General features: G+C 61.1%; 1 protein-coding gene across 1 annotated transcript in view; it reads right to left on the bottom strand.

Moving 5' to 3' along the window:
* Positions 1 to 24,747, bottom strand: part of MGMT (O-6-methylguanine-DNA methyltransferase) — a 137,923-nt gene extending 113,176 nt beyond the window's left edge. The window contains exon 1 of the mRNA XM_054581700.1: positions 24,623 to 24,747. Coding sequence (XP_054437675.1) covers positions 24,623 to 24,747 — 125 coding nt within the window. The remainder of the gene's footprint in view (positions 1 to 24,622) is intronic.
* Positions 24,748 to 25,311: the final 564 nt, after the last annotated feature.

The following is a 25,311-nucleotide window of genomic DNA, read 5'->3' as shown; positions in this document are numbered from 1 at the left end:
AAAGTGACTTAGAGCCAGCGTGCCCCGCAGGAGGGACGCCGGAGCAGAGCGTGCCTGTTAAGAGCGGGCGCTGTGGGCACTGGCCCGGTGCCGGCTCCTCGCCTCACCTTCCCTCGGGCCCGACCTAAAGGCGCCCGACCCACTTCCAGCCCCTCCTGCCTCACGGGCGGAGCAGGGTGGTGCCAGACCAGCCGACACCTTGTCAGCCAAGCCAGGTCCTGGGAAGACGACAGAGGCAAGGCCCCCGCGCACCCACGGGGCAGCGGAGGGTGGTGCCCGGCAGCAGGGGGGACGGCCCTCGGACTCGGAAAACCCGCGTGGGGGACGGGCCTCTCGCTCGGACGAGTGAAGCCGCTGTCGTACAACCTTGGAGAGAGGCTGCCGCCTCGGGGCAAATCCGAGTTGGGTTCCTCCTGAGTCCCGCACAGCCTGACGCCAAACAGGAGGAGCACAACGACTGTGGTCACTATTGCTGCCACCGTGACTGTCACCACGCGCAGGCCCGGGGCCGGGGGCTTGCAGACACTCGCACGCTGCAAAGCAGGCACGGCGGGGCCGGGCCCCGCAGCCCCTGCAGCCCCCGCAGCCCCCGCGCTGCGGTCCACGGGACAGCATGGAGCCCTGGGCAGCAGCTACACGGATGGGCCCAGAGGCCACGTGGGAGGAGGGGCCTGTGAGGCGGGCGGTCTCCTCTGACCCGAGAGACGGCAGAGCGCACTGAACACCGGGACGCCAGGACCTAAGGAGCGCAGATGCGGCTGCTGTGGCTTCAGAGTCGTGGGCGGGGCGGGGGCGGTGGCCCTGGGGACCTCCGTCAGGAGGCAGATGACCGCGAGGGCGGCGGGGTGGGGGCGGGGTGGGGGCGGGCCCGCGTCACCTCACTGGCGAACCCCCAGCCGCTGCGGGCCCCCCAACGAGGCCGTCTCCCAGGGCCTCCGGATGGTCCCGCGGGACTTTTAAGACGCCTTTAAAAAACGGAACCAGTCCGAAAACTGGCCACCAACGGCAAACCGCCAGGATTTCTCCCAGGCATCTCAGACGACTGACTTTTTTTTTAAACTATCATATAATCAAGTTTTTTAACCTGGCGTGGAGCACAGTGAAAGTTCTTCGGTGGATTCTTGGAAAATGTCTGATCCTCTCGAATCCCAGGTCACCCATCCCGTGCAGGGCTCCGGGTAGGCCTCCCGACGAGGAGTAGCACCGAGACAAGGGGCCCACACCCTGTGATGCAACTGCTGTCCTGCTTTGTAAACCTGTCCCCTGTCCCTGTCAGGACAGCACCAAAGTGACCCTTCAAACCTCAGAACGAACATTATGATCAGAGTCATTAGGAAAGAAACACAGAACCCGAAGTGCACGCAAGAAACCTGAAAGGCACGGCGCGGAGCCTCACCTGCCAGGGGCCGGCTCCAGAGCCCGAACCCTGGAAGGAGCGCGAGCGGGGCCCCGGCAGCCCACCCGCCCGGCGCCGCATGGCTGTACATTTGCAAGGCGGCTATTGCTCCGAACCGTTTGTTTTGTGTTAATGTGCCTTAAACTGCACCCTGCTTAATATCCCGGAAAAGCTACAACACGGCGTGGCAGCATTCTTAAGTTAGGAGGGACAAATCCGAGAAAACCTCTACAATTGGGCTTCCATATCTCTGAATTGGTATTTCAATGACAGATGTTTGTTGCGGCAAAAACCTCTGTCAGAACAAAATTAGGTGATCTATCATTTTAAGATATGGTCTTCATATACTGTTTACTCGAAGATATCACTTGCCTCAAGCCAATTTTGACCAAGAACATTTTGTGATATGGAAGTGATTTGTATATCATCATTTTTGTGATAAATGTAGCTCTTGAACACAAAATAACCCACATTCCACAGTATTACCGTTCAAACTCCTGTGCCAGTAAATCTGCGCGAGTGCTTTTATTACTGCGGGGAGGCCGGGCCCCGCTCCGGCGGGCCTTCCCTGGAACGCGCTGCTGCTCGCTTGCCTCCGGCCGGGGACGGGGTCTCCAGCCCGTGTGTGGGTGTCCTACACCCACCCTCCTCCCGGGGTTCGGGACCTCCTCGGGGACATGGCGCTCTCCGGAGGGCAGACGGCAAGGGCACTCGGTGGCTCTTGCTGAGCTCCCCATGGCTTGCTGGCGGGCACGCACTGGGCTGAACAAAGCCACGCGCCACCCAGCGATCCTGTCCGCCCAGACGCCCGGTGGGGACAGGGGCTGCGGGCAGGGAGACGGCTGGGAGCGGTCGCTCTTCTGGGAGTAGCAGACGATGTGCCCCAAGGTGGCCAGGAGAGGCAGAGGTGAGAGGTCTGCACACCAGGCGCAGGCTGGATGAGGGGCGGGAGACGGGGGGTGGTCCGGGGCGGCGGCGGCGGCGGACACTCACCGGAAGGCGTCTGGTTCGGGGTACAGGAGAACGAAGAGCCCCGCTTACCGCTTCCCCAGGGTTCTCACCCAGGAGCGCCCCACAGCGTGGACAGCCCCACCTGGAGCCGAGGGCTCCCGACGCGGATGTGGGCCCAGCACACGTGGCTGCAGTGTTCTGACAGGTCCCTGCTGCCCGCCAGCCAGGCAGGCAGGCAGGCAGGCAGGCAAGCAGCCAGGCGGCGCTGCCCTGGTACTGACCACCGACAGCGACGGACTGCCGAGCGGCCGCCCCAGGACTCGGGACCCTGCCACTGCCCCTGCCGGACGTCCGTGCCGGCCCCCAGACCCTGGGCGGCACCCCCGGCCGCCCACCAAGCAGGGAGCGCAGAGCAGCCCACACCACCCTGGACCGGCAGGAGCGGAAGGACACAGGGAGTCGGGGGGTTTCCGTGCCTTCTGTCCTCAGTCCTCCGATCGCCTTGAATATGCCCACTGGACGCGCGTGTGGACACACCGGGGGCTCCTCGCTGTCCGGCTCTCACGCCGCCACATACCGAGGCCAGGCGACCAGACCTCACATTAGGCGCAGGTGCGCAGCGCCGCCTGCACGCACCTCAGCCGCAGGGAGCGGGGCTGCAGGGGGGAGCAGGGCGGGCCTCTGCCCGGCTGACCCACAGCTGCCCGGCCACAGGTGCGAGCAGAGGCCCCGGGCTTCTCGGAGGTCCCAGTGGGAGGGGCACCAGGCTCTCTGAGAGGCAGTGAGGACAGTGTTTCCGAAGGGCCTGGGTGAGCCACAGCGAGGAGGGGGACACGGTGGGTGAACGGGGGGCGGGGGGGGCAGCACCGGGCAGGCGGAGGTGACAGTGCGGTCGTGACAGGAAGTGCGAGCAAGGCAAGACGGCAGGCGTGAGTGGGTCCTGTGCTCTGCCAGGACGGGGGCCGCCGGACGGAGGGGGCTGGGGGAAGAGCATTTGCAGTGAAGGAGTGAAGGGGTGAGGGGGAGAGAGAGAGAGAGAGAGAGAGACAAGAATGCGGGGCAGGACCCGCAGGCGCGGGGCACCCCACACGGGTGAGCAGCTGCTGTGTAACTGCCCCCCACCCCGCCACGGAGGGACTTAGAACCACGACTGTGTATTACTCCCTTTCGGGCGCGTGGGAGCCTGAGCCAGGCAGTTCCGACGCCCTTGCTGGGGCCTCTGGCCTGGTGGCAGGAAGCCAGCAAATCAAACCCGCCGAGGCGACAGCCCACGAGGACCTGCCTGCGTGTCCAGCAGCCAGGGCTGGCGAGCCTGGCCCCACAGCCTCTTGTCCCCGGCAGGCTGGCTCGGCTTCGTCACGACAGCCTTGGATCCCAAGAAGGTCCAAGCACAAGCTGCCAAGCGCCTTGCCGCTGAGGCTCCACCCCCCAGGCCACCCTCCCCGACACCGCAACGGCCAAGCCCCCGCCCGCCCAGGCTCACGGGGGACAGGCCCTGTAGTCCTGGGGGCCGGGCACAGAGAACACAGGAGCCGCCCCGCCCCCCCCCCCGGCCCCGTCTGACCATCTGCTCCATCAGCCTCGGCTGCACCTGGGCCCTGACTTTTGGGAGACCCCCCGCCCGCCCGCACTGTATGGCCCACGTGGGTTTCCACACGCGTTCGCATGTCACACGAGTGCGCCCCCCCCGGCAGCCTGGGATGCTGGTTTGCGCTGTGGGGAGGGCGCCGCACGGCCGGCCCCCCGTGCAGCACCCGGGCGCTGAGTCCTGAACGGGCTTCCCTGGCAGCCAGCACGTGCGCCTGCCGCCACAATCTACTGCCGCGCCCCGGGTGACCGCGCCGGACGGGCCCCCGAACGCTGCGCCTGCTTCCTCCAGACTCAGCCCGAGCACCTCTTCCCTTCCCAGCTCTGGGTCTCTCCCTGGGGCGGTCGCAGGTGTGGGCACGACCCTACGCCAAGTCCTGGGTGGGGGGACCCCAGCCCAGGGGGGTGCAGACCCCCTGCAGAAGCTGCGTGAAAAGGCGGCGTGACCGCGGCCATCCGTGTGGCCATCTGGAGAGACAGAGAAGGGGGACGGACGGAGCGGCAGGACCACCGCAGCGCAGCAGCCACTCCCCCGGAGGGGCCCAGCGGGTCAGACACCCTCTCCCGCCAAAGACCCATGGGGGGCCGTCAGTGCAGACGGCGCAGGAAGCGGAGACGCAGCTCTGAGTGGGCTCGCCCCTCGGGAGGGGGGAAGGGGGAGAGGGAGGGGGTCAGGCCGCTCCAACTTCCCCCACGTACTGGCAATGGCGCGGCCCCATCTCCACGCAGGGCCCCACAGAACCTCACACGCCCGAGCCAGGCTTCTGGCCGCCTGCCCAGCCCCACCCAGCATTTTTAACAGACACCTGCCCTTCCAGGGGCTGCCTTCACCTCGGGCAGGTGGTGGGATGTGACCTGTCCGGTTGTCCAGCCCTGCCTCCACTCATGGATGCTCTCGCCTGCTGGAGAGCGTGGGGCAGCCCTCCAGCAGCACCGAGCTGGAGGGTGAGACCCAAGGGGCGGGCGCGGGGCGGGCGCGGGGCACGTGCAGGGCAGGCTGGGCGCAACACGAGCAATCGGAGAGGCGATGGGGGAAGAAGGTGGAGGAGATGCTGTAGGGGCAATGGGGGAGGAGGGGCGGAACCAGCTCCCCACCCAACCCCGTTGCTGCGAGGGCTTCCTGGGACCCTGGGCGTCCCGTACGCCAGCCCCGTAATTGGCCCAAACCCGCCCAGCCCTCCGGGTCACTGCTTCCGGCCTTTTCTGGGCACAGAAGGCGACCGGCACAGCCAAGACGGACAAAGGGTCATCACAGTTTCAGCTTCCGAGGGTCACACCACACACAGCAGCGGGGGGGGAAGTCCTCAATTATGGGGCGTTTGAACCGCTGAGACCGTCCGTCCTCGACAGCGCAAGGACGATCCATCCTCCTAACGACCAAGCCGCGGCCCACAGCACCTGAAGGGGCTTGTGAATCAAAGATTCAGTCTCGTTCAGGGTAATTTTAAGGTTAAGTATATTTAACTGTATTGCAGTGCTCCAAAAATTAGCAACCGGCGGAGGACGGGAGGGACTCTCCGCCAGGCAGTGCGGCCCCTGCTCTGACCTTGCCCTCGAGCTGGGCCGGGAGGGCTTCACCAGACTGTCCGATTCTTCTCATTACAGAACAAGTCACTGTCACAAAGTTTCTGCGGTAAAACGGGCCTCCTGCAACAGTAAAGAATGTTTCAACGACATGGGAGGGGCGCTGACAGAGGACGTGGGTGCGGGGGCCGCGCCACCCAGGGAGCCAGAGACACCACCGCAGCTCCCACGGGCTCCCGTGCAGCCCGGGGCGTGCCGGCCCCGCAGCCCGCACGCCACCTCCACGTCCGGCACGCGGACCCCGCACGGCGCGGCGGGCGCTCAGACACGCGCGGGGGTCGGCGGAGGACCTGACAGGCCCGCAGCTCCGACGGGCGCAGGTGGGTCCCTGCGTGTTCCTGCCAACGCCGTGCACTCCGGTATCAGCGTTGTTGCAGCGCAACGGCCCGGAAGGGGCTGCGCACCCGCTGGGAGGCCGCAGGCTGGTCAGTGGCAGGGTCAGGGCTGCCCCAGCCTCCCGCCCGGGGTGACCCCAAGCCCAGCCAGAGCCGCCGCCGCTGGGCGAGGGTCACAGGGCAAACCTGACCCCGTCAGCACCGCGCCCCGACCCCCGGGGGAGCCCCCAGTGGGTGCCTGAAACCATGAGCAGGTAATACCAGACCCTACAAACACCTTTTCCTTATACCCACATAAACAGGAAGTTTAACCTATGGACTAGGCTCAGGAACACGTTAGAGTCACTATAGAATAGGACAACTGGAACAACACGCTGTAATAGAAGGTACGTGAATGTGGTGGCCTCCTCTCTCTCAAAATGCTGGGCTGCCCCGCACGCGCCCGGCTTGCGGCGAAGGGGGCGGGGGGTGCGAGGAAGGGGGCAAATGGACGGCGGGGTTGTGGGCGGCGGCTGCCACGGGTGCCTGAGACTGGAGAGCGAAGCCACGGGCGGAGGCCCCTGTAACAAGGAAGCCGCGCGGTGCTCCGCCGTCACAGGGGGAGGGCGGACGCCGGCTTCCGGGCCCGGGGAGAACTGCTTTCAAGGTTAAGGATTTTACGTCTGTCACAAAAATGCCCATCACATTTAATGCAGTTATTCCAGGAAGTTCTGTCTCTTTGCTCAGTGCCCTCTGATAACGACCCCACGTCGCAGCACACGGAGCATCAGGGCCGCGCGGTCCCCTTGCTGATGCCGGGAAAAGCCAGAAAGGAGCACGGGGCGGGGAGGTCAACGAGGGCTGCGGGGGCCTTGCCGCGCGTCGCCACGTGGAATTTTTAAAAAACGCTGCATCGAGACTGTCGGGCGATGCTTCAGACGTCAGCTATAAAGTCCGGGGGGACCGGCGACAGAGTGCTTGAAGGATTTTGGTCATGAACGGTATATAACCTTTTACAACAAGTCTTCCTCCAGTAATAAAACGCTTTATGCACCCACCACGCCATGTCCGGGGGAGCCCCGGGCGGCCCCATGTGTCGGCGGGCCTCGCCCCTGCATGCTAAGCCGCTGCGAGGCGGCACGGGCGCTCTCGGTTTTGTCGGAGGGTCCCTATTACACAGCTCATTGCAAGTGTCCCTAACTCTTAGACAACTCTCAGCTGCCGACGTGGGGCTGCCGATGTGGCTAATGAAGTATAAAGCTTCAACAACAAGTCATTTACAAGTCTGGGGTGCTGCATTTCTAATGGAGGAAGTTTTTAATCATAAGCAAATGTAATCATTTATGTTAAGCAACCCATGGACCTGGTCAATGTAGCACAAACAGCCATTAAGCAAAAATTATGACAATCAGGAAACAATTGTAACATTGCAGACGTAGCAGTTTATGCTGTTTGTAGAAGCTCCTGAACTCCGTCTCGGTGAGAGTGACCCAAACTCTCCACGCGCATCCTTCTCTGGCTCGCAGCGGACCCCGCATCCTCCCGGGCGGCCGACAGGACACCCCGCCACAGCCGCGCCGCCAGAACCTTTAGTCTGGCCAGGCATGACCGTGGCAAAGGCTGGCGTTGTGAGCTTCTGCGCCCGCAGGAGCAAGCCTGACCACCCCCGGGGCGAGCGCAGCACAGCTGACGGCCATGGAGCTCCCGCCCCTGGCGCCGCCACCGCTGCCCACGGAGGGGATGCCCGGGCAGACTCTCCCCTTCCTGTCACAGCCGGTTCCCCGTCTTGTCCACAGCGCACGGGGTGGGGGGGGGACTGACAACAGAGGACGGGAACTGAGATGCAGCGACGGGGGAGGACCCCAGTCTGAAGACCGCAGACACGCACTCCTGAGTCCCTCTAAACAAGAAGGCACCGCTTGGACACAGATGTCCGGGACACCTTCCTGCTCCCCCGGCCCCCACAGAAAGCACCTCCTGGGCCGAGGCGGCCGCCACTGCTGGTTCCTGCCACTTCACGTGGCAGAGAGGCAGGGAAGCAACACTCCATCTCCAGAAATCAGTTTTAGAAAAACGCCTTCAAACACCCGTCTCTGAGGAGAGGAGCCGAGTGTCTGGTGAGCCCCACACTCAGACGCTGCCAGCGACGTTCAGGAGCAGCCGCACAGGGACGCTGCCGATGGCGGCAGAGCTCCGCCAGTGCTGTGCTTTAGTGGCAGAAGGAATGCAGTCTGTCAACAGGCCGCGATGAAACAGGTTCGGCTGACAAGGGGCCACCAGTTAGCTCCCTGATAATTTACACGTCGGTACAGAATTTTAACGCCAAATCAGCAGGACAGAACGCGCTCAGGTAATTAGATGCAATGAGTCTAAGTTCTGTGCGCACAGTAGGTGCTCAGCTGCTCGCACGGGGAAGAGCGGCAGAGTCAGGAAGGGGCCTCTGATCGCTTCTGTGGACAGGAGCGATGGGTCCGGCACGCCGGGCCGTTCACAGCGGACGGGAGAGACAAGGAGGGCCCGCACTCCTGGACAACCCCGGCGGCGGCCCTGCCACTCACCGCCCTGCAGGGCCCTGCTGCCGGCCAGCACCCTGACGGAGCTTCTGGGCCTCTCGTGCGTTTCCCGAGCAACGTGCCTATGAAACTAACAGGTGTCTTCCCTTTTTCAAAATGGTAAAGCGTGGTTCACCAGATTCCTTATATGATACACACATCTTCCAACTGCAAAGATAAATTCTCTAAATTACCTCAAGACCAACGGAACCCGTGTTTTTCTGAGAGACGCGCACACGGGGCCGAGACCGCTGTCGCAAGGTTCAGCGGCGCTGGTCAGGCATGGCCCGCGCGCGCCCATCAGAATGATTAATGAAGGCACCTTTCTCCCAGAATGTCAGACTCTGCCTTTTTAACAACTGACCTTTCATAGAACACTACTGAACTCATAATTCCACTTTTGTTCAGTTTCTTATTAGTGGAGTTAAAATTAATACTTAGGGGAATGATGGCGAAGGAGGCGCGCAGTAAATCTCCCCGCACATCAGCCGCCGCGCCGACCGTCGGGGGCGGCCGCGTCCCTCCGCTCCCGCGGCCTCCGCATCCCCGCAAACCCGCTGCTCTCAAAGGGCAAATTAAGCGAGGTCTTCAGGCCTCCTCTGAGAACTAAAATATGTATTTTGAGAAAGACTTTAAAAGTTCGCAGGGATTTTTTTTTTTAAAGGACCTCACCGAATTGCTCATTTCAATCATAAATTTAAAAGAACTTACTCTTTTTCAGTTTTGTTAAACATTCCTGAGGACGACAGTGATCCCTGTCACAACGTGCTCTGCCGCCCACGTGTCTCTCTCAGAAGGGGCCATGTCCTAACCCATCAAAGCAACGCCACGCGCCACAGCCACGTACTTTCCAGCGGGATCGCACGGGACAAAAAACTAGCTGCTGATACCTCAAGAGCTCACCCCTAAAACAGTAAAAAAAACAAAGTAAAAAATACTGGGAAGTGGAGCTAGAACAGGGGCTTCTCCTAATTATCACTGGGAATAGCAAATTACTTAAGGACTCAATTTTTTCACCGCACCAGCCATTTCCACGCGCAGACATACCTAATTTCTACAAATCCCTTAAGGGCCCAAACCAGCGTTCGCTTCAAAGAGCTAAGGGGACCCCGGGGCAGAGGAAAAAGGAGCGAGTACATTCAATTATTAATTCTTATTAAATATTTGAGAACAGCCGTCTGAGTACACGCCGGAGCAGCAGTACACAGGTAAACGTGCGGCCTCAGTCGACTCAGTGTGGTGTAGGCCTTGCGTCGCCCCCGATACGCGGTCGCTGCCCTGGAGGGTTAAAGATTTAGGTAAACAAGCTAATTGCGAAGGGTAAACCAAGAGCCAGCCAGCGAGGGCCAGGGCCTCCTTCCCCTGTGGCCGCGCCTGGGATGAGCACACGGACAGCCCCGTGCCCACCGGGGCGCCCGGGAGGCCCGACGTGGCCAACGGCAGCCCCAGCACCGCTGCGCTGGCTGCTAACCCCCCGTCGCAGCCGCGGGGTGAGTGCACCCTGGAGAGAACAGACGAGGCGGCGCCAGGTGGGAGAGCTCCTGAGAAGGGTGTCGGAGATGGAGACGGACAGGGAGAGGAGGGCAGGGACAGGGGACGAGGGCAGAGCCCCCTGACCACTGCAGGGGGCGCTACGTCGGCTGCTTCCACCGGGGAGCGTGCCCACGGAGCCCACGGAGCCAGACACCTCTCCTCGGGCCAGGCAACAGTCACAGAAAAGACACGGGCGATTTCCACAGCGGCTCTGCCCGTCACGCAGCTGAACTCGACCTGCAGCCATGGAGGGCAGAGTCGAGGAGAGGGACCGCCACCAAAAGGGGGAAATGGGAAACCAGCTCACTCAGGCGAAGACGGCGCTTCCCCGACCGGGCAGCGAGGCCGAGGAAAGCAGGCGGAAAGCCAAGGGCGGACCAGGGCCTGTCCTAAGACTCAGACACACCACTTCTGGGGACAGGCTGTAAAGTTCTGATGCTCTTCACTGCCTCAAAGATGACAAGCTCCGAAGGAAAAACACCCACACGCCTGTCTTCCCTTCTGCATCCGACACTGTTCCCACTGCGCCTGGGGCTCGTTGTACTACTCCCTTCCCCGCACCGGGCCGTATTCCACACAGATGTCCCAGCCATCACCACGGCCGGCTCTGCGGCAGCCGGCCGGCCAAGGCGTTCCACCTTCCTGTCTGGCCGCTTACCACACAAGCAGCTCTCGATTTCTCGATTTCTCGGGTCTTCTAGACCCCAGTCCTGAAGACACACTGGGGCCCCGGCCTGCTCCCGGGCACAGGCGCAGAGAAAAGATAGGCGAGGTGTCTCAGCGGCCGCCGGGGGTCGGGACAGCTCTCCCCAGAGCACGCGCGGGCGAAGGGAATGCTGAGAACACCTCATGGAGTGGGGGCACCGCCCCTGTGACCCCGCCCCACCGCCAAACGCAATTTTATGCTTGTTGCCGAGGATCTGAAAACAGGAGCTCTTTGAATATGTGTCGTTGAATCCAAGTCACGAAAGAAGTTGAAAACCAACCAACCCAGGCACCCCACCCTCTCCCCGTCTCGTAATTCGCTCCTGAAACGTGCTGTAGAGGGAGTGTTCAGGTCGCACAGGCCTGTACCTCGTTATTGTAATTGGGGAAAATAATGAGTCCCGATTCTATCAAAAAACCGCAACCGACTCCCCCGATTATCACAGAAACACTTTGTAAATACCTACGTAAAATTCAAAGACCTCTGCATAATCTACATCATTTAGAACACCAATTACCTAATTATTTAACATTTACTAAAGTCATTAGCGAGTTCATGTGTGCGCAGTTCTCAAGGATATATAAAAGGCTGTATCAGAAGCAAATTACGATTTATTTCTACCAGGGAAGAAACACCAGCAGCAACATAAACAAGCACTGAAACACTGTGTCAGGATCCTAAAGATACCAACAAAACCCGACCTGAGAGGATAATGACCCCCAGAGACCCCAGAAAGGCCGCACCCCCGGGGAAGGGGAAAGGGGTCCAGGAACGAGCCCAGGCGTGTCAACAAGGAGACTGGGGGCCGGGGAGTCCAAGAGGGCGTGATGGCACGGGCCGCGCGCCCCGTACCCGCAGGCACACCCGGTGCAGCGGAAGGGCCCCCGGGCCTGCGGGGACTGCAGGAGGCAGGGCGGGGCGCTCCCACCCCGGGAAGGTGGCGAGCTGAGGAGCGCGTCCCCTCCCCTCGGGGCCGCGGGTTAACGGGGATGGGGGAGGCACAGAAGCACACGGCCAGTAAGACGCCACGCCCAGGAAAAGCCATATCCAGAGAGGACATGTCATCCTCCACGTGCTCTGCAGAAGCTGGGAGCCCACTGAGGAAAGGCCAGGTCGCAGAGTCTCCTCCTGCACCGAGGGCCTGAGGGACAACGGCCTTGATGGCCTACAGGGACACAGAGGCTCTCTGTGGGAGAGGGAGCATGACTCAGCAAAGCCAGCTTTTCATCGCCGCTGAGTGTCATCTGCTAAAGAGTGGACGCCTTTGCCAAGGGAGAACCGTGATGGAAACTTCAGGCTGCGGCGACCAGGCACGTCCCCGATGGTAACAACACAGCATCTGGGCTGGGGGGGGGGGGCGGGGCTGCACCTCCCCCCACTCCATGGTGCTGCCCTAAAAAAGTCCTCACTTGTTAAGAACGGAGGTCCCCGCCAGCTTTGCTTCCCCACCGCACACAGCGCTGTGTTAAGCGCGGTGCCGTGGCTGCTCATTCCGCGGCCCGTCCCCCCACGCCCCGACTCTGCCGACAGGGACGGTGTCGGGACCATGGCCATCCAGGGTGACCGCTCGTCTTCCACAGCAAGAAGTGGCGCCGACCGTGCAATCACACGAGGCTCAGTGACGAGCACCGCGGCCGCTCACTGAAGCCGCCCCGGTTCTGGGCCCACCCCCGAGACCCAGGTGCGGGCGGGCTGGCGCGGGCTGGGGCCCACAGGCTCCGCTCACCGGGTGGCCGAGACAGTGCGGCCCTCCAGGGCCGGGTCCCGAGCACCGGCCAGGGCCACGCCGCCCAGCTCGCAGGCCCCGCCCGGCCAGGGGGACCGCCCGGCCTGCCGCCCGCTGCATCAGAGAGCACGCCCATCGCCGCCGAGAACAGACGGAACGCGGGAACCTGACTTGGGGAAAATGGTGCATCTATCTCTATTCACTTGAATGTAACATAGTGTTACTAATAGTAATAATTTTAGTCCTAGGAATCATACCAGCCTTCCAAAGAAAGCGTTCTTGACCCAAAATACCAGAGGACGTTAAACTGAGACATGATCTACTGACGCAAACCGTTAAACCAGCACCCGCTCCCCGAAGCCCGTCGAGGGAACCGGCCACCTGCAGCGGGCGGCCGTGCGGTGGCTCAGAGGGGCGTCTCGGGGGCCCCGCTCCGTGACGTTCACTTCCCCACTTTCCCTCATTAACAAGTAAAATGGTTTTACTGCTTGAAAAGTTTTAATAAATAGAAAAAAGCCAAGCAGCTGACATAGTTTTTAATGTAATATACAAGGGCTTTAATGTTTTTATGTTACTGAGAAAGCCCAGAAGAAATGCCAAAAGGCACAGGTGGGAGAGGGAGGCGGACCCACGTGCTCGCTCCCGGGGGCCGTGGACTCGGCGCCTGCCCAGCCGTCCTTTGTGGGCGTCCCCAGGAAGCCCCCCTGCACCTGGTGGCCCCAGGTGGTAGGAGTGATGGCCGGGCAGGCAGTCGTCACGCACAGAGGTCACGCTCCCCCGGAGACCAGGCGGCGCGTCCGCGGCCTCCCGGCCGCAGGTCCAGGCGGGCCAAGGGGCCCGCGCTGCACGGTGAGGCTGCCGCACGCTCACGTGAACGGGCAGCTCTGGGATCCGGCTGGGGGTCCCCAGATGCCCCGGTACCGGGAGCCCAGGCGCAGGGAGCAGCAGGCTTGAAAGGGCGCAAGCCCGGCCCCCTCCCCCGGGACCCCTCACTGCTGCTCCTTGTTGACACCACCAGGAAGCCACTTGCCCGTGGCCCCGCCCCGTCGCGAGCCTCGGCGGGACAATCACGGGGTCCACGCTGCCCCCGCCTTGCGAACAGCCCCGGAGATCCACCCGCCGTCCCAGGCCACACAGCCTTGCTAACACGTGAGGGGGCCTGGGAGTCCCCGCGCCCCTCTTGGCGCCGGGCACTCCGCCACGCTGGGCGTCCGACAGGAGCGCGGACGACCGTTCAACACCGTGGATGCGCCTAACGCCCCTAAGCTGTGCCGGTCAAAGCGATTAAAACGGCAGCTGTTGTCACCCATATTTTACCACGGAGGGAAGGGAGTGGTCCGGGCAAAGCGCAGCGAGGCTGCAGGCGCAACGGCGATTCCTCCGGCCTCCTGCTCTGTCCCCCGGGGGACGGCCACCCGCTGAGGCCGCCCACGGCCCACCCTGCTCACCACGCCCTGGACAAAGGACCAGAACATCTCTCCAGTTTCTACCTCCACACCTCTGTATCAGGCAACTAACCCGAAAATGGATTTTTAAAAGAACATTACACATATTTTAGGTCTGTCAGTTCAGACAAGCCCACGAGGCCTCCGGCGGGAGGGCAGGGGACGTCCCATGAAACAGCTCTTCTACGGCTTCTCACCGCGGCCGTGACTCTCTGACACAACTCCAAAGTCACACTTCGACAAGAGAGTTCATCATCTGCCAACTGCTTAACCAGCAAAACCACTCAAGTTTGCAAACAAGAGATAACTTTTCATGCAGGCAAACTAATTTCCTGAGACCCAATTTGTCAGAAAGTAAAAAAAAAAACCAACACACAAAACCTTAATATGTCATATGCTAAAGTAACTTTAAGGGTTTTGTAATAATAGACGCAGATGGAGACCCACCTTAAGAAAATTTTATTGCTTATAGTTTAAATTCAGGAACTCTATAAATCCTGAGCATGCTTTTGGCCCTCAGATATTAAGGCTAAAAATGCAACCCTGAAGCTGTTTATCAATTTCTTCTCCAGAAGGCAATCCACCGCTGACGGCATTATGTTTGTGGCATATGGATCTTCGGGTAATAAAAACCTGGAGAGCTCTCGAAACTTAGAGGCAAAAACGCACGCCGCTGTCACATGATTCATCACCCCCTTCACACGGGGTCCGCGCCGGCCAGGCGAAGGCAGGCGGGGCTGGAGGAGGGGCCCCGGTCCCGGCTCTGACGTCCTGAGACAGGACACTCACATGTCCACATGCTGAAATTATCAACTCAGCTCTTTCCTTCAACACACAGGCCCTTCTAATAAGTGAACGAGTTTTAACAAAAAACAGCACAAGCAACTACCTGCAGTTTCCTAATCAATGAGACCAGGTGTCAGGGCAACAGCACGGAGGGTCAGCGGCCGAGCCCGAGGTTCCACCCCGCCCCGCGCTCTGCCTGTCTCCGCGCAGGTGCAGGCTCCACCGGCGCCTGGAGAGGCGTCCGCCTCTGCCGCGGCCCCTGGCGGCCCCCGGGTCTCCCCTCCGGAGGCAACAGCACCAGGACGACGCCAGCTTCCCCGGCACCGGTGGCCTGAACGTGCCATGCCGGCCCCGGACGTCCCGGGCCTGCTCCTGGCCGCCGCCACTGGGCCGACTCGCCTCTTCCGATGCCACCTGGTCACTCTGGCCCTCAGAGACGGGGAGCTCAGAGCCTTAGGTCCTAAAAGATCCCTAAAACCCAAACAGCCCAGCGGCAGGCTGAGCCTCACCAGGCACACGGGCTGTCACCGCGGGGTCAGCAGCATGTTCCTGCTACACACACGGACAAGAAACAGCCTCAGCCGCCAAGCCGCCAGCCACGGGGCCCTCCCCAGACGCCACGGCGGCCCGGGCGCGACGCTCGCTCCCTGGGCTGTGAGCTCACCAGGGAAGTAACAGTCCGGCCTGGGCGCTGCCCAAGATCCCCAAGGTCTCACTGTCTCTGATCCAGGCACCCCCGGGGCAAGCCGCACGTGTCACACGGGGACACCAAGCCCTCGGATGCCCTGCCGCTGGCGCAGGCAAGTCTCAATGCCCACCTGATGGAAAAATCAGCATTTCTTCCGTTCCTTCAAAATCAGTGTATGGCTACGTGCGAACCAATGGAAGCCAACATGCAGCTCGAGAGGTGCGCCCCCTGCCTGCCCCAGGCCAGGCGGACGAGGACAGGGTCTGCGCCCAGGATGGGGACAGCAGAGGCCAGCGGGGCACTGGGACGACGGCCACCTGCAGGCCGCCTCTAGGCCTGAGGCCTAACCTCCAGCTGGGCCGGCCCCTCCCTCCCTCCAGCCGTGGAGGCCGGCATCCACACCTCCGTTTGCTGAGGGCGGGAGGGGCTGGCGTCTGCCCCCGCCCAGCCCCCAGCTCCCCAACGGCCCCGCAGCTGCCAGGAGGTGCCCGCGAGCCCCAGCCCCAGCCGGGCCAGCAGAAACACAGGGCTTTCAGCACCGCTGGCGGCGAGAAAGGTGTCAGTCTCAAAATATTATTTTCAATAAAGTTTTGTTTACCTAGAGAAGATTTAAACACACCAGAAACTTTGAAGGAAATAAGTGGCCCCGTTCTTTTTAATAAAAGCAGCGCTCAGTTTGACAATAACTCTTCTTAACAGAGCCCTGAACTGGGTAAGTAACGATCACAAAGCTGGGTGTTTTTCCAGATGATCTTTAGAAAAGAAAAACCACTATTTTGGGAAGGCTACTTTTAAAGTATTGGTAGTAATTCAGAAAAAGAATAAACAGCTTCTTTCCCCCGAGCTTTAGAAGTGCGCATTTTCACTGCAGTGTGTGAAGGGGACTGCAGAACAGACCCCCGGACACACTCGGAAAGCGCGAACGGACGGCGCACAGAGACCCCCGGGCACCCCCGCCTGGGAAGGGCACCCGCGCCGGCTCTGGCCTCCACTCCCAGGAGTGCTCACTGGGGACCCGCCCTGTCACTGGGTGGGAGAGACGGCTCCCAACAGCCGCCCCCGGAGCAGCTCTATGGAACACCATCCCGGCCCTGCCTGCCCCGTGCGGGCTCCGCGGGAAGACAGCCACGCAGGGAGCCGCGTCGGCTCCCCTGGAAGCGAGGGGCCCACCGGAGGCAGGGGAAGGCGGCCGCAGAGCACAGCCCTTCCCGCAGGCCTCACCGCGGCAGGAAGGGCGGCAAGGCCGACTTTCCGGAAGGCGGCCCAGGAAAAGCAGCTCTAAAGATGAGACATGGGCTCCGCCAGGGACAGTCACAGCGGGAAAACTGTCACCCCCCTACACACGCCACACGCAGCACCCTGCCAGCGGGCGCTGAACGTGACGTGCCAGTCCCGGAGGACTGTCCACGGAGGCCCTTCCGCTCAGCGCGTGCAGGTCGGATCTCAGGGAGGGAGGGGGAGGGGGAGTGGACCGCCGCGCAAATGCAGACAGACAGACAGACAGGTTCTCGGAGAAACACGAGGGAAGCCGGCAGAGAGCGGGTGAAAAGCCCCAGGGCAGATGGACACAGAAGCGGCGAAACCGAGACTCTGGACTCTGAGGAGGCAAAGCTGTGACCGTGGCGGCGGCCCCGCCGGGGAGCAGGCCGATCCCCAGGCGGAAGAAAACTGTAAACCCTCCAACGAGGTAGACTACGTCCCGGGGAAGGTGCTCTCCCCCTCCTGTCCCACCCACCTCGGCCCAACACCAAGTTCGAGAGTTAACCCAGAACGGGGACCTTCGCTGTGACCTCGACCTGCCTGCCGGGACGCCCTCAGGGACCGCGGAGGCCGCCTGGGCGCCCACCCAGCGCCTTGAGCTTTGGGTGGAGCTGCACGCCCTTGGCAGGCAGTGAGCTCACCCTCGGGCTGGCCGCGGGCGTCCAAGCTGAGGAGACGCCCTCACTCCAGACGACCGAGGCGCTAAGGGGCAACCACATTTTGAAAACAAAGGAGCGGAAATTATTCACTAGTCAAAGGCAGTCCAAGCATCAGAAAATGTTGAAGCTCTGCGAGCAACACAAACTCTGGAAATCAAAACCCAGTGGCAAAATGAGCAGCCCCAGGGGGTGGCGGCAGGGGAGGGGTGTCCCCAGGCAGGGCCCACAGGCCACAGACGTGGATGCGTTAGAGACCGGCCCCCCGCGGATCTGTGGCACTGTCCCCGCCTGCCCGGGTCGGGGTGCCAGCACGCGCATGTCCCGGGAGCTTACGGGGCATGCGCCTGTCAGCCGGCAAACGGGCTGAGGACAGGCGGCTGCATCCTCCTCCTCCCAGGACGGCAGGTTTCGAGCCCCCGTTTCCGAGGTGGCCGTGAGCTGGGGCGGAAGCGGCTGCTTGCGGCCCAGCCCCCCATGACCCCGACTCTCAGGGGTCCAGCCCCACATGGGGCTGCTTCCTGGGCTCCCGTCCGCCATCGGGGCTCGAGGAGAGTCACAGGGGAGGGAGGGCGGGGTCTGCCAGGGCGGGTGCCGACACTAAGTATGAAGCCACACATACATACAGGTGTTGGTGAGGGGGGGGAGGTCCGCTCTCAGCGGGTGGCACCTGGGGACGAGCCTGGGGCTGCCCTTCACACCGCCTGACTCTCGGCCGGGCTGCAGCGGCCGGGCTGCGTGGCCCAGGAGGTCGCGAGCGGGGACGGGAGACCCATTTCTCCGGGACAGCTGCCATCCTTTCAAAAGCCGACAGGAGTGGGGGTGCCCACGGCCTCCAAACGGGAAGCCACGGTTCAGAGAGGAGGATTTAAGGACTTTATTTAACATTCCTGGGAGGCCTCAATGCGCTTGAAGTCAGCCAGTTTACTGCTTCCGCTCCTCGGTGCTCACCCGCCGAACGCTGGAAACTCAACAAGGCCCTTCCTCCCGCAGCCTGGCTCCCGCCGGAGCCCCTGTATTTGTAGCTGCCACCCAGTTGCTCCTCCCTGCCTCCGACAGCCGGGGAGCGACGGGGGCCAGCTGCCCGGCTCAGGGACACCGGCCGCGCAGGCCTGCCCTTGCTGATCCCTGCCTCACCGCAACGGCGTTGACAAGTAAGACTCTGATGCTGCTCTTTCCTTAGGTGGTTCCAGAACACGAGACTTTCGATTGCTGTGACGTTTGTTTAAATACTGACGACAGCAGCCTGGGAACACCGTCCACCCAACCCAGGAAACGGTGAGCCAGTGAAACCGCTCCCGGAGAAACGGGAAAAGATGTCCACAGGACAAAAGCTAGCGCGGCCAGGCCCTGCGGCCCTGCGGCGGGGCTGGAACGCTGCCGGCCCCCGCGGCGCAGAGCCGCGGGGCCCGGGGCGGGCTGGGGCGAGGCGTCCGGGCTCCCAGGCTCTCGGGCACTTGCGTTTTAAAAAAAAACCAAAAAACAGAGAGATGCTCTCTCTGAAGCCAGAGAGCTGGACAAGTTTTCCTACAGAAACATGTGTATTTGACTCAAGAGACCTCCTTAAGGAACACTCTGTAAAACAAAATAATTACATTTTTTAAGCACCCACAACGCAAACCGTTGCTTCAAGCCACGGCTGACAGGCGCCGCGACAGCCCTCACCCGGGTCCGGGCGCTGCTGTGACCGCAGCGCTTCTTCCAGGGCTTTTCGCTTCGTGGTTTTGTCTCTTCCTTGAAAGATCGGTTACAATAAAGAGCTGCAAGTATCCAAATCAAAATGTCCCGCTCTGTCAGAAAGAACAAACGAACAGGAACTTCCAGGGAAGGTTTTGGTCATGTGCGGACGCTCGGGACCTGCCTGGAACCGGCCAGCGTCCGCCCGGCCCGCACAGTGGCGGCCACCACAGCCCCCGCTGCCTGGGAGACAGGCAGGCCCGGGAGCCCTCACGCTCTCCTGGGGGCCTGCGGGGCACACGGACGGGCCAGCAGGGAAGAAACACCTGCGCTGGGAACGGTCCGTCCCTGACTGTTCAACCCAGCAGGCTGGTGTCACCTCACGCATCCGGCCTCCCCGCAGGGAGGCCTCCAAGCACCGGCCCCCCTTCAGCCTGTCAACAGGGCGACCACTTCGGAACGTCCCAAGGGCAGACACTGCCCGGGCGCCCGATGAGGCGGACAGCCCCCTTCCCGGGCGCAGCTCGGAGACCCTGCGGTGACATCCCCCCCCCCCCCCCCTGTCCCAAGCCAGCACGCCTGGTGACAAGAGGCCCCGTGCAGCCCGCCAGCCAGCGGAGTCCCGGGGGGGCGGGGTCAGGCCTAAGCTGCGTGCTCCCAGCTCAGCGCCAGGGCGGGCGGGCGGAGGCTGAAGCACCAGCGCTGCGAGCACGTCCCTGCCGCTGTGGACGCGCCATGGGGACGCCACGGCCCTTGGAAGCAGAAGCGGCCTGCTTGCAATTTCACGTTTGTCAAAATACAGGAAATTTTACAGCGGCTCCATGGGGTTGCGCTACGGAAGATTTTCCAGTATTTTTGTGGTTTTGTAAGAAGGCTGACGTGGAAAACACAGAGGTCAGTCTGTGGCACGTGGCAGAGGACGCCCGGGCCCTCCCCGCCAGCTCCCTGGACGCAAACGCCCTGCACTCGTCTCGCAGCCGGGACGGTCCGGCTGTGCGGGGTGGCCTCCGCCTGACCGAGGGCTCTCAGCACCACTACGGAAAACTGAAGGCTCAAGTGACACTGGGAAAACAAACATTCTGCAACCCGTCTCGGTAGATTTTGGTCTCCGTGGGACAATGACAGGGTCAAAGCGTGTCACCCTGTGAACACGGAGCGCAGAGTGACCGGCCCGGTTTTCACAAGGAGCCAGCCCCTCCCGGGCACGACAGCTGTTAGAGTAACTTGAGGTTGGCAGGAGACAGGAGATTGAGACCATCAGCCACTTTCCAAACTGACGTCCCTCACTGAACACGCCCACCTGGGGAAGGAAAGGCAGTAACTTAATCAACAGAAAAAAGAAGAGAATCCACTGGTGAAGCTGCGTCCACGGTGGGGGGAGGGGGCAAAGTAGGTGTGCGCTTGTGTGGAAAACGCAGCGAGTGAGTAACACCAGAACAAGCTCTGTGTTGCGTCCTGTCAACGTAACCTGCTTTGCCCGCCCTGTACAGTCAAAGGGGCCCACATGGGGGACAGGGGCCCACGTCGGGGACAGGGGCTGCGGGGGACAGGGAGGGCGGGCCCAGCTCCCAGTCCCCTCGCCACCAGCCGTTGGCAGGGTGGGGGCCAGGGCCTTGGGGGCGCGGGGGGCTCCACTTACCCAGCGCCGAGTTGGGGGTGGGGAGGGTCCCCCAGCAGGCGAGGGCGGTCCCTCCCTCTGTCAGGCAAAAGGAGTGTGAGCAGAAGCCTCCCTACACACCTAGAACGTCAGGCCCAGACGGCGCCAGAGGCGGGTTGAGCCACACCGTGAAGAACACGTCACACCAACCCCACACGTGACGCTCCAAAGACAGGCGAGAAGGCAGCTACATCATGCACTGAACCACCAAAACACCAAAACCTGACAGAGACGGTGTAAACAAAGTCACAGACGGACACCCCTCACGAGGCGCCACACAAACCCTCCGCAAATTAGCAAATTTAAACCAGTTATGTTAAAACAAAAAGGTATCATGAATTAAGCGATATAGCCCAGAATTTCAAGACTGGTTTAAAATCCTAACTTCACCACACAGAATAAAGGCAAAAAAATTACAATTATGCCGACACATGTACAAAAACCATCTGACAAAATTCAACAGGTTGAGGGAACACCCTCACCCTGAAAAAGGACCTGTGACACCAAGGAAGGTCCTGTCGCCCTACTGTGACGTCCTGGACGCTTCTCCCCCCGCCGCTGAGCCGGGGGCAGGGGGCCCTCCGTCACGACCTTCACCCAGCATCACCCCGCAGGTCCCAGCCGGTGCAACGAGAATGCGGAAATAAAAGGCAAACTGTCCTTAGTCGCGATGGCACAACTTCTATACAGAAAACTGCAGGGGACCTGGCAAAGCTGTTCCCAGGGCTAATCAGTGAGTTTAGTGAGACGGCAGAATATAAAGTCAACGTCCAAAAGTTCGCTGTTACAGCCCAGCAGCCATACAAGCAGTTTTCAATGGATTGAGAGAGAATATCCTTAAATTACTTAAACATCACACAAAATACACACACGATCTCTACGCTTCAAACTACAAGGCGGCCAAGAAAAAGGAAGGAGGAAATAAACGCAGAGACCAGCTCCAGTTATGCATCGGAAAGTTCACTATTAAACGGATGTAAGCCCCCCTCCCCCCGACTGATAGTCAGTGAACTCCCAAGCAACCAACAGGCATTTATTTTGCAGAAGCTGAAATTATTTTAAAAGAAACATGGACAATTAAAAGACCTAGAAGCCAAAACAATCTTTTTTTTCCCTAAACAAAACCGGCAGACTCACGTTACCTTTCTTCAAGTCTTTCCACAAAGCGACGCCGTCAAGCCAGCACGGCGCTGACGCAGAGCGCACGAGGAGATCGCATGAGCAAAACCGCCCAGAGCCGTCTGACCCGCGCGCTGCGGCCGACTGACTTTTGTCAAACGCTCCAAGGGGATTCAACGAGGAAGTTGTTGTTTCCAACATATAATGCCAAAGCAACTAAGTAACGGTGTGGAACACGTTGTTGAATCGAGTACCTTGCAACAAAGTAGCTCAACGTGACAGCAACACATACTCAAACATAAAAGGCTGAAGTTATAAAGCTTTAAAAGGATAGGAAAACCCATTTGTGAAATTAGGCAACGCTTCTTAAAAACAAAAATGTTAAAGGAAAAATAATGAAGTTGGACTTCTTCAAAATTAAAAACTTCTACCCACTAAAAAACTACTAGGAAATAAAAACACAAGCATCCAACTGTGAGAGAAAACTAACTACGCACACATCCGGTAAACAACTTGTAACCAGAACAGGTCAAAGAAACAAGATGAAGCCAATTACGTATGGGCAAAAGGCTCGCGCACACCTCGCAGTGAGAAGGCAAAAAGGTGTTTGGAAGAGGCCAGAGAGGCCACGGAGAAAGTGTGAATTCAGCCCCGACGGGGCAGCACCTCGCCCCCACGGGGCTGCGGCCCAGCAGCTGAGACGCAGGCGCTCCGGGCAGCAGCGCGGAGCGGCGTGGCTTTGGGGGCCGCTTCGGCACGCCCGCAGGGGGTTAGGCACGCCCGCCGTGCAATCCAGAAATCCTGCACCGGGGGTGTCCTCAAGAGAAACGAGAACATGGGTCTGGGAAGAGGCGGGCACGCGGCGCACGGCGGTCTCGCTCACAGCCGCCGGAAGTGGGGCAACGCGAGCGGCCCCCCGCAGGAGAGCCGGTGTGCGAACGGTGGGGTCTTCCCACAGCCAACCAACTCAGCAGTAAAAATCGGTGCGCGCCTCAGAGGCACTGACCATGGTGCCTCTCGAAAACATGGCCGAGCAACAGAACCCAGCTCAGAGGATCAGCCGTGCGACACTCCCAGGACACTGAACGGCCAGTCACGTTAACCCCCCCCCCCCCAGACAGAAATCGGGCTCCAGACGCCGGCGCACAGGGGGCGGAGTGAAGGGAGCGCGGACCCGCCAGCAGCGCTTGGACCCCGCGCCCCTGGTGCGTGGCTGCCGCCCGGCCCCTGCGGCAGTGCCACTGCAACATCTGACTCTTACCCTGTCCCCTTCCACCATTAATCCTGAGGAGCCACACAGACTTTTACGCTTTTCTGTTAAATGCTCATCCCTAAAATTAACCAGAGGTGGTGGCGGGGGGGGGGGCAGGGGGGGCAGGTGTATATACACCACACCGCTGGGTGTCCCCCAGATCCCTTTCCCAGTTCGTTCCTACATGTGGTCGCCCTAACGTTAGCCAATCTGTGACGGCCAGCACGCCTTCCAGCGAGGCGTGGCCACGCGACGGTCCTGGCCAACGAGATGAGCGCAAACGTTAGCCGAGGCTGCTGCGGGGTGAGGTGGCGTCCGCCCTTCCCATCTGCTGCCTGGAATGTGCGCTGGCAGCCTGGTCCCCGGAGGCTGGCCTGCAGCTCCAGCACACAGGCCGCAGCCCAGAGCTGCAGAGAGCAAAGCGGGGAGGCGGCCCCGGACCAGCGACCATCGGGCCAGCAGCGCCGCGTGCACCGCGGAGCCGCCGCACCTGCTGAGCCGCCACCTAGCGGGCCCGCGCCTCGCAGCTGAACGCAAGCCTAACCTGATTCACGATGCACGGAGAGACTCGGGGTTTGGCTTCATCACTCAACTCTCAGACCCGCAACGAGCGTTCACTCAACGTCCCATAAAGCTGCTCTTCCTTCTTCTTCCCCAAATGAACTTTAAAGAGTGGTTTTTAAACCAAAACAGAAAAGAAAGTCCGGCACAATACCTGTGATTCACTGTGTAGCCAAACACGTGAAGAGACGCCGTGGCACCTCCCCTGCAAACTGCCGGCCCTGGGGCCGAGGGGAGCACAGCATCGCTGGCAGGCCGCGGCCGGCCCGGGAGGCGCCATCGAGCGGGGCGCAGTGCGGCGCGGCGGGGCAGCCCCGCAGTGCAGGCGCACCCGGCGTTTATTACGGCGGCCCCGGAGAGGGGGCCACTGAAATCAATTTTTATGTTTCTTATGTATTTTCTTTATCTAATGTTCCTGGCATTGTGTTTATCGGCCAGTTAAGACAAACACGGAGCTGGGTAGAGGATGGTGTCTTCCTTCTGTCAGAAATAACGAGAACTGCAATTTCAACCCAGCTCCTCACAATCAATCAACGGAGAAAATCAAATGTTACATTTCAGAACAAAACATTGAGGCCCGCTTTAAATTTTTACGTTTGCAATTAGAGATACAAAACGGAAGGCGTGTGCCAAAGCGAGAGGAGTGTGTCCTGCGGGACACGCCGCGCCCTCTCCCCGCCAGCGGGGCACACAGCCTGGGCGTGCCCGCGCCCCCACCCCCAGCCGCCCGAGCTGACCCTCCTGGCGGGCAGGCCACGTTCCGCTGGCCCCCCGCCCGGGGGGGCGGGACCCAGTTTGGAGAGCCAGGATTAGGCCAGCACCTGCGTCACCGAAGTTCCAGAGAAACCAAACCGCCACCACGTGTGCCGAAGCAGCAGCGTTCAGCCGTCAACAAGCAACAGCTCTGCAGACGTGCTTTCATCAAACACCTGAGGACCCCTAAACCGAGGGTGGGTCCCTGTGCTTAACCAGCTGCGGGGGGGTTCTCAGACGAGGAGCACAGGCACCAGAAACGAAGGCACACGCTGGGGCTGACGGCTGTGGCCGTGCGCGCTGCACGCGGCCCTGCGGTCGGCGGACACCACGGTGGCCCCGCGGGGGGTTCCTGCTGCTCTGGGCCACAGCAGGGGGTGGGGGGGGCTGGGGTCAGGGGGTGTCACACAGCCACTCACCCGGCCTCGGGCGTCTTCTTGCCGAGCAGCCTGATGCCGTGCAGGCCCTGCGTGCACGCGGACACCTCGATGGGCCCCACGGGGCTGGCCACCGTCCTGCACCGCAGGTCGCAGGTCTTGTCCATCTTGCCCCGCATCTGAAGAGACGGTTGTGAAAGTCAGAACGTGCAGCACGGGAAAGAGCTGGGTCACTTTGAAACAACAGAAACCCTGGCTAGTGAACACAGGAAACATTCTCCCACGTTTTCCCCCATGTGGGGGGTTTGCTCATATTGTGTGTCACCCTCACAGCAGCTGCTTTGAGGACAGAAAATTGCCATGGCCGCGGGAGCAGCGGCCAGCGGCACACGCCCCCTCCCCCTCCCCATCTGGGGGTCACCCCTGGGGGCAGGAAGGCGGCCTTTCCTTGGAAAAACCCCTCAAACCAACTCTCCTCACTTCACTAAAGTAAGAGGACGGTTCCCAGGCGGGAGGCTCATGAACAGTAACTGGAGACCGAGCAGGTACCTGCACAGGCGCATGTTTGACACGTATAACCCAGGGACGGCAGACGCGGGGGGAGCATCCACCCAGCACGCGCCCCGCGGCACCTGTGTCAGGAGGAGGCTGGAAGTGCAGCCCTCGGAATAAAGTTCCCACATTGGAAAGCTCCGAGAGACACTTACATTCAAGCCAACGCACACACGCGT

The sequence above is a fragment of the Pteronotus mesoamericanus genome, unplaced genomic scaffold (assembly GCF_021234165.1).
Source record: "Pteronotus mesoamericanus isolate MK-2021 breed Mesoamerican mustached bat unplaced genomic scaffold, CSHL_Meso_final contig_657, whole genome shotgun sequence".
NCBI classification, from domain to species: domain Eukaryota; kingdom Metazoa; phylum Chordata; class Mammalia; order Chiroptera; family Mormoopidae; genus Pteronotus; species Pteronotus mesoamericanus.
This window is presented reverse-complemented; position numbering and strand designations above follow the sequence as displayed.